Genomic DNA, 12,373 nt, shown 5'->3' with positions numbered 1-12,373 from the left:
ATAAGTTAATGCCATTCAGGCTAAAGTGGCTAACTAGTTCAGTCCTGCCTGATAAACTGTTACTTGGGAAAACAGTGAGGGCCCAGATTTTCACAATTGCCCAGATTTTCACAATTTATCAGCTTTAAATTTTAAAAGATTCAAAATGGCTAAGTAACTTTAGCACAGGGAACAAATGAATACTAAAATCAGAAATCAGAGAAAGCTTTAATAATTCAGAGTTGGTCCTAACTATAGTAGTTGACTAATTGCCATTAATTTACTTATACCAATCTACTCAATCTCAGCAACTCCTGAAAGCCAGCCAGTGGTCACTGTTAAATATTCCATGAAAAACTAATGTCATAACTCCAAATTTTAATCTTTGAAATCTTTTGACTGTCATCAACATGTCTCATCAGGCAATGCCCAGGCAAGTCTAAACAATTTGAAATGGAACTTCAAGTAAGAGTTGCAAAAGCATGTCTTCTTCCTAAATGCAAATGCAAAGAAACCAAAAAAGCAAGGGGGCAACTAGAAACTATTTTTACTGTTTTGACACAGGCAACACAATTTCATCCTCTAATGTTTTAGACCTACAAAATCCCACCCACTCACCCCTCTTTAAAAAAAAAAAAAAAAAGTAAAACATCCAGAATTTGCAAATGTCACCTTAAGCACACAAAAGGGCTATTTGGTAATTTTAACACATTAGACAAATTAATACTGGCCCCAAACTTAAGTAGGCTCATCCTGTAGTCGTTGTCACAAATGTGATGACCATTCAGATCAATTCTATTCACCTGTAGCATGCCAAGGCAATTGGGGCTGGACTTAAAAGTTTCTAAGGTCCCTTCCAGCTCTCAATCCATGAACCCACAATCACGCACTGGAAAAAGAGTTTGGTTTCTGAGTTGGTTTTTATGATCTCAAGCAAAAACCTCAACTTCTCTATATCTCAGCTTTTTCAATTGTAAAGAAAATCCTAACAAGTTGAGTATTCCAGATATCTCATACAAGGGAGAAGACCCCCCTAGGCAAAATAAAAAAGTCTGTGTTAAAGACTAGAAGGAAAATAGAAGGAAATAAGATTGACTAGGTAACTGGGCACCAAATTACAGAGTTATTAAGGCAAAAAAAAAGTTACTATAGGTTCATAAGCTTAAATTCATAGGTTATTAGAAATAACATAATCCAAACCCCTCATTTAAAAGATGAAGAAACCAAAGTCACACAGTGATCAAGTTCCTGAATACAATACCCTTCCCACTATCCACTCTGCCTCTTGAGCAAGGTACAATATTAACAAAAATGTTTTAGGAGGATTAGCCAGAAAGTAATGTATAGGATAAATATAATGGAGGCTGGGAAGGACAGCCATAAGATAACTGCAATAATACAAATATAAGGTAAAATTAAGGTTGCTATTGAGGACGTCTAAGGCCCTTTCCTGCTCCAAAGCCTAGGAATTTGGTCTAAAGTGGGAGCACTAGACTAAGAAGGGTTAAATTGGACATGTTCCAAAAGCAAGAAATAGTCAAGCACTAGTGACAAGTTGGATACAAGGAATGAAAGAGAATAAAGAGATAGTGTAAGGGAAAGAATGTCAGATTTGAAATAAACTGAAATAGGTTGATATCCAGCTCTACTAGTTACTGTGTGACTTTTGGCAATTCACTTTACTTCTCTAGGATTAAGCTTTTCTCACTTGTAACATAAAAGAGTTGGACTATGTGATAACTTAAAGTCCCTTTTAGCTCTAAGGTTTCTAACCTACGAGACTAAAGAAATGATAAATGACCACTGGGATACCTAAGAACTGGTTTTTGAGGAGAGAAGCAATTTGAAAAGACACATTCTATTTTGTTCCTAGGTGTCCCCAAATCCTCTCAAACTCTTCAAGTAAATTGTCTCCCAGGCTGCTGAAAATTCGGATGGGAGTGCAGATGAGAGGATAGGGGATATAAATTTAGGAGAGATCTACAGAGAAAAGAAACGACTAGCAAAGGAGAAACAACAATGTGCTCTGGATCCATAATTAGACAACTCACTCCACCAACTTTAGTATAATTGACAAGGTCTTAGTAGATAAAGATAAAGACCAGGGAGTTTCACACAAGTAATAAATGTCAGAAGTAGAACTACAGCACATATCTTAGGGACTCTTAAGTCCACCTCTTACCTGCTACCTGACTGCTTCTCTGCAGTATCTCTCAGGGAACTTTTCTAGGTCCTCAGTTTTCTTGACCTGACAGCAGCTAGCTAACCCAATCCTCCTTGAAACTCTCTTCTCACTTGACTTCTGGGGTTTTGTGTTTGTTTGGTTCTCCTATTTATCTTCAAACACTCTAGAACTTCAGGGATGAATGGATTAGTCAACAATATCTGTTGCCATAGGGAAGTCAAGGAGAATAAAAAAAATAAGAAAAGTCCACTGCATTTATGAAGAAGGAAATCAGTCACTAATAACTTTTTAGAGGAAGTAAAAATCAGTGGAGTAAATCTGTTTTAGTATACGTAGAAGAATGATAATTATATTTGTAGTTTATAGAGTTTTTTGTATGGAACTTAAAATGTTTCTCCACTTATATAGTCCAAATATTCTCCTGCTCTGATATATTCAAGGCACAAAGGTTAAAAGTTTTAGTCTAGCCCTTGACAAATTTATCACACAGTCAGAATTTTTAAAATAGAAAGTAATGTTTTAAATATATCTTTAAAAATCTGCATTAGTAGATCAGTTTCTTTCTGATAATAAAAAATAAGTTATTTGACATTTATAGTACAAGACGGGATTCACTATTGCATCTAAGAGTATGCCAGTAAAAGGGAAAACAAAATCATCTACATCTGCTTTCTGCATATTAAAAAGAACAAAACCATGCCCCATTTATCACTCTTGCCTTTTTTGCCAAGTTGTAAACCAAATCATGGCAGATATGTTGATAAGTCCCAAGGAAACGACAACAGTTACAAAAGCAGGCTAAGAAAGACTATTTTAAGAGGGTTCTTTGTTTTTGTTTTTGCTTTTTTTGTAACAATATTGGATACAGAAATTTTGGCCATGGCAAAATCCTTGAGTTTATTGTAAAGACGTAGTTCAAATAAAATGTTTCGTAACAGCACTGGTGTCTGACAAGATTAAATGAAATTTAAAACTTTGGCATTATACATACATACATACACACGCACACTTTTCTTCTTCAGTCAGATTCTTTTATTCCTCTCCATCCCACTCCCCTACCAATGATGATAAAAGCATTACATTTAGGTGAACTGGGTCCAAATTCTAACTGTGCTACTTAGTGACTTTGGGAAAGTCACAATCTCTCGGGGCCTTAACTTCATCTGTAATATGCAGGGGCGAGACAATATTTCTAAGGCCTTTTCCAAGTATCTAAATCATATAATCTACATTCCAGAAATAATCTGTAACATTCTAGCTACCTGAAAGGCCTCACTATACTTTCCTCACTCTAACCCTTCAGAATATATAACACACAAGAAATTGCACTGAAAATATGCTCTTGCCCAGCCTTTTCTTCTATGGTTTCAGATCTAACTTGGATATAGGTGTTTTCTGCTGAGAAGCCTTGGAATTTGAGAAAGCTTCACCAAGTATTTTTAAGAACAGAAAGCTGCTTAGGGTAGCCTGCCACTTTCTACAGCTGGCAAGATTATCATCTGAGTTCCTCTGGAACAGCTACTGTACAACACCACTATGCACTTCTAAAATTACAACATGGTTCTTTAGGCTGTAATGCAATAATGTGAAGTGAACACAATCTCTACGTGGTAGTTGCAGGAAAAGCACAAAGACCATCAAGACCTCCACTAGAGACAAAGGTTCAATTTAAATACATATTAAATTTGGCAAAAAATAAATCAAAAGTTTACTCATCCTTTGAACTGCTGGAGATGTCATACTTGAAGCTCTAATAACTGCTTATTTTTCATGGTACTAATTTAGAGGTAGCAGTACAATAAGTTGGTGGAGAAATAGCATGGCAGTACATAGTAAGGCTTAGTCAGGCAGACATAGGTTCAAGTCCTGCCTCTGACACTTACTGGGTAGGTTTAGGCCAGTTCCAACCCCTCAGTGCCCCAAGCAACTCTAAGACTAGAAGGTGCTGAGAAACTGCTTATTTGCATTGGTAAAGGGAGTTTCCTACAATGAAATCATAGGTCTTGCCCAAAAATTAAACAGTAGGAGGCAACTGGATTGGAGTTAAGTCCTGGCTCTGCATTCAATAGTTGTACAGCCTTGGAAAAGTTATTTCAACTCAAGTCTGTTTCATCTGTAAAATGGGAAAAATAAAAATAATGGTACTGACTACTTCTTGAGACTATGGTGAGATCATGTACTTTCAAGTGCTTTGCAGCTATAAAGAGCTATATAGAAACAATTAGTGATAAATCTTTGCAGAGTAAATTTGGAACATTAACTTCAACAAGTTCTCTGAGCTTTAAAATAAACTATATTATCTGCTGGAATACGAAACATCTTTATACCAAAACTTCACTGCAAAAATATTTGATAATATCTATAAAACTGAGTCTGGAAAGTTAGGATATTAATAAATTCTTCTCTAGCTAAATCAATCCTTTCATCTCATAACAATCAATGAGGGAAGAAGTCAGTGCGTTTTTAGTCAATTTTACAGTCATGCCTAAAGGTACAATGAAGCAGAAACTCTATTTGCTGACAATTGCACTAAACTAAGACTAGACACACAAATAGTGAATGAATTTACATTGTAGGTTAACAAACCTCAAGAAAGTCATATATTAGCCTAAACCAGAAAACCAACACATGAAACTCTTTGATGTTAGTTATACAAGGCTGAAAGCAGTCAAGCTAGCAATCTATCATCTAAATATTTAAGTGGCAATAATTTGCCAAATGTTGGGGTAAAAAAAGAGATTATGAAAAGTTAGGAAAGCCTGCATTTTGGGACTGGCAAATAGAGACCAACATGATAAGCTTCAGGTCAAGGGGGGTCCGTAGAGCTTACAGACATGGAATAGGACCTTCTGCAAACAGTACATCCAGCTTTTTCAGGTGTCACCAGTTTCATCAGTGTCACCTTAGAGCAAGTCTTTTTAACCTTGAGTCATGGACCCCTATGGTGAAAACCTATGGACTGTTTCTCAGAATAATCTTCTTAAATGCATGAAATAAAATACAGAGGATTACCAAGAAAACCAATTATATCGAAATATAGTTATCAAATTAGGGAAAAAAAAGTTCGTGGACCCCAGGTTAGTAATTTCCTTAAAGGGATATTCAGTTGGCATAGAGGATCATCAACAATGTCTTGGAATGCAGCCTTTTTCAAACTTAACCTTTTTCAAATCTACTTTTTTCAAAAATATATTTTTGGGGGGGCAGCTAGGTGGATAGAGCACGGGCCCTGGAGTCTGGAGGACCTGAGTTCAAATCCGGCCTCAGACACGTAACACTCACTAGCTGTGTGACCCTGGGCAAGTCACTTAACCCCATTGCCTAACCAAAAAAAAAAAAACCCAAAAAAGATATTTTATGTAGCACAGCTCCACTAGACTAAACATGCAGAAGATAGTTAAGAGCAAAATATGTGTTATATGGCCAACTATAAGGATAGAATAGGACCAAGCATAAACACTGAAACAATCCTATATACTAAATCAGCCAGTACATAAACCTGCCATCTATCAATCAGAAATGGAATTCAATCCTAGCAAGGTTTTTAAGCAACCTGTGAGCCAAATAGGCAAAAGAAAAGACATATGTGTCAGTTAAGGTCTGTGTGCATTTACTGACCTCTTTGCAGATCAATCAACTCCCCTACAAAATGATGCAGAGAAATCTTATTCAGGATTTAACAAATAAACCCAAACATATTTTTTCCCTGAATTCCAGATCAAATTATTTTCAAACATCTTTTAATTAGAACAAAATGTAATAGAATCAAAAACACTTTCACTGGCACTTGATTTTCATTTACTGTTTAACTTTCTGTCCAACTTAAGTGTTTTTCATATTAATATCTGCAAATATTAAGCATCAAATCAAGCTCTTCTTAGCTCCTATACAAGTCAAACAGTCAATTTGCATATTGTGACAAGTACTAACCTGGACCTTAATAGCAATTCAAGGATAAACTACTTATGTACACAGTCCTTTCCCACCACACCCACACAATTAGGTATCAACATCATCTTCAAGTGGAAAATGAGCATTGATACATTATCCTCTAGTAAAAATTTGTATAATACTATAATTTGATACTTTTAGTCAAATATTTGATCTGCACAGTAAATTGGGCAATTACTAGTACAGCTTAACAAAATTAATCAGAAACTGAAAACCTAGTTTCAAAGCTGCTTTACCAGATGCCACTGAACACAAACTCCTTATAATAATGGGGGGAAAGAAAACTACGAATAACCTAGTTATTATAACTGATATCTTTGACTTAGAAAATCACTCAGAGGTCCATGAACATGGAGGAGCTTTTTCAACACTTGAGGAAATCAAACAGGACCCTTATTTCAGGAATTTTAAAAATAAGGAGTATACCATCTTAGTTCAGGATGAACAGACAGGTTTCTAAGCTCAAATACGCTCACAGTGTTGACCCAGATCACTCATCGGCCAGAAAGTTTTATACTCAACAACAAACTTCCAACTGGAACAGGTGCTAGAGAAAGTTATTTTCGGGAACGCTGCCTTTGAAAGGGAGACCATAATTACTACCTTCAAGAGTCATATCACTACTCCCAATGAATAAAAAACATTGTGTTCACTCTGGAAGCAAACCCACCCCACCACGTCTCTTTAGGTTAGAGGTATGGACAGGGGTCACTTAGATTTGTGGCTCCACCAAGACGCCCAGATCGGTTGGTTTCGAATGGGTTAATAGCCCAAGAAACAGCACTGGGATGCTGTCTCTTTCTGGACAGTCGAAGACGTGGGGAGGTGTCTTCCTTCCCCCCCTCCCCCACCCCCCAGCCCTCTGGAGACAAGGAGAACAAGAAGAGGAGAGAGGGGCTCCCCACCGTGGGAGGGTGGCTGCCAGCGGGGAGATAACGATCGTGCCAACTTTGGGCTCTCTGGACGATGGACGGCGGCCACTCCAGGCAGGTAATCGACCGAGCTCTGGCTGTGGGAGGGGGGATCCGCGGGACAAAGGGCGGAGGGACGCCGAGGGTCGGGAGAGGACTCACAGAACTTGGAGGTGGAGGTATTGATGTTGATGGTGGCGCTAGGGGTGGGGGCGGTGGCCGCCTTGGCCGCGGCCGCGTCGCAGCTCTTCATCATCATCATCGTCACCCCGTTGGCCTCGGGCGGCGGCCCCAGCCCTTCCTTGGGGCCCTTCCTCTCCGAGGCCGCCGCCGCCACGGCCAGCAGCTGCACTCCCGGCGGCTCCCGGGGCGAGGAGGAAGAAGAGGAGGGGGGCGGCGGTTGGGGCGGCGGTTGCTGCCGGTAACCGTCCATGGCGGCCTCCCAGTTGTTGTGGTTCTGGTCGTCCATCATCGCCTCGTAGCCGCCGCCGCCGCCGCCGCCCTCCTCCTCCTCCATGCTCTCCTCCATGCCTTCGGCCCCGGGGTGCCTCGCAGCACTCCCCCTCCTCCCGATACACACTCACACACACACACCCCGCTCGCACCCCGCACCACCACCCCCCCCTTCGGCCCCCTTTCCCCGCCTCCCGCGACACCTGCCGCCGCCTCAACCCAGGGGCAGGGGGCACCACAGCCTCATGGCAGCGCTCACATCTCTGGAGACTGGGGAGGGACCGGGGGAGAGAGAAGAGCGGAGAGGAGAGAGGGATCCTGGGGGAAGAGGAGAAGGGGAGCGCGTCCGGGTGAGACAGCCGGAGGAGACTCGGTGACCGGCCCTGGCTGCCGGTGGGCGCTCCCGGGCTCGCCTCAGTAACAGCCGAGCCGTAAAGCCGCCGGTTGCCGCTCACGACATTTTACAGCAGCTCCGGCTAGGCACTGGGAAGGAGCAGAAGGGGAAGCAAAAGGAGGAAGGGAGGAGGGGACCTGGCCCGGCAGAACACGTGGTGTGGGCGGAAGCGAAAAGAGGAAGAGATGCCGAGAGGGGCGGGGCCTCTATCGCCAGCCCCCCGGGACACTATAGGCAGGATAGCCAGGGCCACAGCTAAGTGGTCACGTGTTGGGGGGGGTGGGTGTCGTGTTGATTCAGCAGAGTTCTGACTCTCGATGGCGCGACCAATGATGGGCTCTGTAGCACGTGACGCAGGAAGTGACCTGCGCTTGCGCAATTCCTGGGCTGGGGGGGGACTGTGGAAAGAAATTTCTAGTCTCCCTCACCGCCCCACCCCCCCCCATGGTTGCCAAGACAACGCAGCACCTGGACAGCTCACCCCATTGAGAGGCCCAGTTAATAAAATAGCCTGTTGCTGTCTGTGAGATATTTAAGTCCAACAGTGCTCATCTCCGTAATTCACTCCCTTTTCCCTCCGTCCCCCGTGCACATTGCAAACCATCCATGCTGTGCCATTCTTGCCTGTACCTTTCCATAAAACCTACATAGAAAACCTTTTAATATTTTGTGTAACAGTGGAGTTGCTGATCTCAGGAAGGGCCTCACATAAGAAGCTGTGTCTGAGCTAAGAATTCTGTCCTGTGTGGGGAACAGTAAATTGCTCAATTTGGCTCTCATATGACAGTCTGGAACCAGATTTAAAGGACTTTAAATGTCAAAGAGCAGAATTTGTATTTTATTCCACAGCCAATAAAAGCCACTAGAGCTTTTTGAGCAGGGGAGTGACATGGTCAGACCTGTGCTTTAAGAATATCAATTTGGCTACACTGTGGAGGATATATTAGGGGAAAGATTTGAGGCAAGTACACCATTAGAAGCCATTGGTCTAGGAAGGCCTAATCTAAGGTAGTAACTGTATGAGCAGAGAGAAGAGGACAAGTGAGAGATGTTATTGAGGAAGAACAATGATTGGATGTGGTAAGTGATTATGAAAAGTACAGGATGATTCTGCATTAGCAACTTGGATGACTAGGATTGTGCTGCTGTTGATAGGAAAAGGGAAAGCAGAGGATAGCAGTGGATTTGGGGGAGAAATAATGGATTCCTTTTTGTATACATTGAGTTTAAGGTAGAGATATGGGACTGGAGCTCAGCGCAAAAGAAGTCAGACAGAAACAAATGTCTGATACATAACAAAATATTTATGGCAACGCTCTTTGCAGTAGCAAAGAACTAGAAACAAAATGGGAATCCGTTAGGAAATGGCTGAAAAAAAATTTGGTATATGAATATAATGGGGTATTACTATACAGTAAGAAAAATGAATATGAGATTCAGAGAAACATGAGAAGATTTGTATGGACTGATACAGAGTGAAATGAACAGAACTAAAACTAAACAATATGCACAATGACTTCAACAATGTAAATTAAAAGATCACTCACAGGAAACAAACTGAGCATTTGAAAAAACCCATAGAGGTCCAAGAAATAGATAACAAAATATTCCTCTCTCCTTACAGCAGAAAGGCTGTGAGGAATTAGTAGGGCAGAATACTGTATACATTGTCAGATAAGGCTTTTCTTTCTCACTAGGGAGGGTTTAGTCTAGAATAGGAGAGAAACTGTTAGGTGTTTGAGATAAAGACAACATGCATAAATAAAATGCATTTTTTAAAAATGTAATTAGTGCATTTAAATCAATCCAGTGAACATTTACTAAACATCTTCTACGTGCAAAGCATTGTGCTAGGGAATGGAGATACAAAGACATAAAAAGAAGCAAAACAATCACTTCCTTCAAAGAGCTTACATTCTATTAGGGGAAAACGACATGATCACATACAAGTAAATACAAAATATATACAAATTAGATATGTAAGGGTGGGATATCCCCACCACAATTAATGTAAATACAGAAGGCCCAGACTTTTCTAGTTTCTCAGAAGATCAAAGGTGTAAACTAGTTGTGAGCAAGTCCTTAATCAATCTGGGAATGGCAAAATACTTGGATCTTTGGAAAAAGATGATGAAGGAATCAGACACTTCGCTGGGCCTATGTGTAACACAGCAAGCCAGTCTAGTGGTAGAATACCTGGAGCCAATTTGAGCAAGAGATAGGGAAGTGGCCCTGAAGGAGTGTTAGAAGCAGTTGTCACACCAATACCCTCTTTGTTTAGGTTAAATGTTGGAATGAAATGAGGCACTCAAAAGTCATTAAACATTTAACAAAGGAGATTTATTTTGCCTTAACACATCAAGAACATTCAACAAGGATACATGACCCTTAGCTTCTCTGCACATGGCCCCTTCTTGTTTCCATCTGGAAATGTATCTGGTCAGTAGGTCATCTGAGTATGTCAACTCACATGGTCTTAGGCACCTACCAAGTCAAAGGCCCAGATTCCTCATGTCTGGGACTTTTTTTGCTCCTAAATAACAAGGAAGCTGCATCAGGGAAGCTGGGACCAATCAGGTTCCAGGGACAGCTTTGTCCTGCTACAAGGAGTTACTACAAATACAAAGTAATTTGAGGAAAGAGTTCATTCAGAACTTGGGGAATTAGTAAAGACCTCTCATGAAGGAAGTAACCCTTAAGTGAGCCATGGAGGAAGGTAAGAGTTCTAAAAGGAAGAGATAAGGACTCATGTAAGCCCTAAGTATATTAATCCCAACTCCCACTCCCATTGATGAATTGTGTTCCCAGAGTTTGCCTATATCTCCCCATCAAGGTTTTAGAGGAGCCCTGATAAGTGAAGGGTGATTCTTTCAGTCTACTGGCTTGAGCTCTCACCAATGTGCTTCTCACCAAGATTATCAATTGAAAATAAATTGTCAGTCAACTCTAATTATCTTTAGAAAGTAGTATTTACTGAATTGGTACAGTAAAAAAAAACAGTTGATACAAAAGGTCCCCCTAAAAGTCTGTGATACAGTCCCATCCCAAGTACATACAGAGTCCAGGACAAAGTGGGCGAAAGCTTAGAGGACACATGTGACAAACACGCAGTTGCTTGACAAGGTTTCCCTTAGGTATGGTAACTTTTGCTGGGCTTTTTATGGAACTGTGAAACTAAAGTCCTGTCTGTCCTTTGCTCTCAATGTAGGCACTGCTGTCAGCTGATCCCAGGACATCAGCAGGAAGATGGAAAGTCCAACGTCCTCTGGACCCTTCAAACCTCACGAGAGCCTCCTCTGGTCAAGGTGGAGAGGAAGGAAGGACTTAGGCAAAAGCCAAAGAGGAGTCCTCTCCTTGCCCCCCAAGACATTCCTTCTCAGGGCAGCTAAGTCGCACAGTGGATAGAGTACCTACCCTGAAGACAGGAGGACCTGAGTTCAAATTTGGCCTCAGACCAAACACTTGACATTTACTATCTGTGTGACCTTGGGCAAGTCACTTAACCCCAATTGCCTAAAAAAAAAGTTCCTTCTGAAGGAGGTTGGGTGAAGGACACACCTGTCCTAAACTTTGAAATGAATCTGGTTTTAACTAGCTTAGTAATTTATAGATGATTATAGAAACATGGCCAATTTTCCTTAGCTTATCAGAACACTATTCTTGTGCAATATCAACTTGAGGGACTTTTTGAAATTAATAATAATAGTAACTAGGATGTATATAGCACTTTAAGGTTTGCAAAGTGCTTTACAAATATTATCTCATTTTATCTTCACAACAACCCTGGGAGGTAGGGACTATTATTATTTAGTCCCTACCTGCAGTTACAGATGAGGAAACTGAGGCAGACTGAAATTAAGTGATTTGTATAAGGTCACACAGCTAGTGAATGTCTGAAATTGGATTTTAACTCAGGTCTTCCTGACTCCAGGTCCAGTACTCTATCCATTGTGCCAAAGCCCATGATCTCACCAAGTTAAGATATATAGGCTAAAATGGGGTGGAGTGGTTTTGACTACTACCTTATATTAGCATGGGAGAGTAGGAGAGACAATGTTATGTATAAGGAACAGCAATTAGACCAGTTTGGCTGAATTGTAGCATGTGTGAAGGTCAGTAATCTAAAAATCAATCTAGAAAGAGGTATTGGAATCACATTGTGAGCATTTTTAAATTTCCAACAGAGTAATTTTTGCTTTATCCTAGAGTCAATAGAGAGTTCCCAGAGCTTTTTTGATCAGGGGGATGAAGCAGTCATACATGTTTCATTTCAGCAGCTATATGGAAAATGGATTGTGGAAGGGGAAAACTTGAGCTGAGAGGCTAATAAGGAGACTGCTTCAATATACATGGCACAGGTGACAAGGATTTAAATTAGAGTCGGGGCTGTGGGAGTGAAAAGATGGGGATAGATGCCAAAGTCAAAATAGAGTGGAATCAAGACCTGGCAACTTATTGGATTTAGATATATATGTAACTGTTTGGAGGTAGGGATGATTC

The 12,373-nt window shown here is 40.9% G+C and overlaps 1 protein-coding gene across 2 annotated transcripts in view; it reads right to left on the bottom strand.

The window, feature by feature from the left end:
• Positions 1 to 7,584, bottom strand: part of CACUL1 (CDK2 associated cullin domain 1) — an 83,371-nt gene extending 75,787 nt beyond the window's left edge. The window contains exon 1 of one of the 2 annotated variants that reach the window (XM_027851557.1): positions 7,021 to 7,584. In XM_027851557.1, coding sequence (XP_027707358.1) covers positions 7,021 to 7,555 — 535 coding nt within the window. In that variant the 5' untranslated portion in view covers positions 7,556 to 7,584. The remainder of the gene's footprint in view (positions 1 to 7,020) is intronic. The other variant, XM_027851558.1, reaches the window with a different exon arrangement.
• Between the last annotated feature and the right edge of the window lie 4,789 nt (positions 7,585 to 12,373).

Source organism: Vombatus ursinus, unplaced genomic scaffold (assembly GCF_900497805.2).
Source record: "Vombatus ursinus unplaced genomic scaffold, bare-nosed wombat genome assembly UNPS02009205.1, whole genome shotgun sequence".
Lineage (NCBI taxonomy): Eukaryota > Metazoa > Chordata > Mammalia > Diprotodontia > Vombatidae > Vombatus > Vombatus ursinus.
This window is presented reverse-complemented; position numbering and strand designations above follow the sequence as displayed.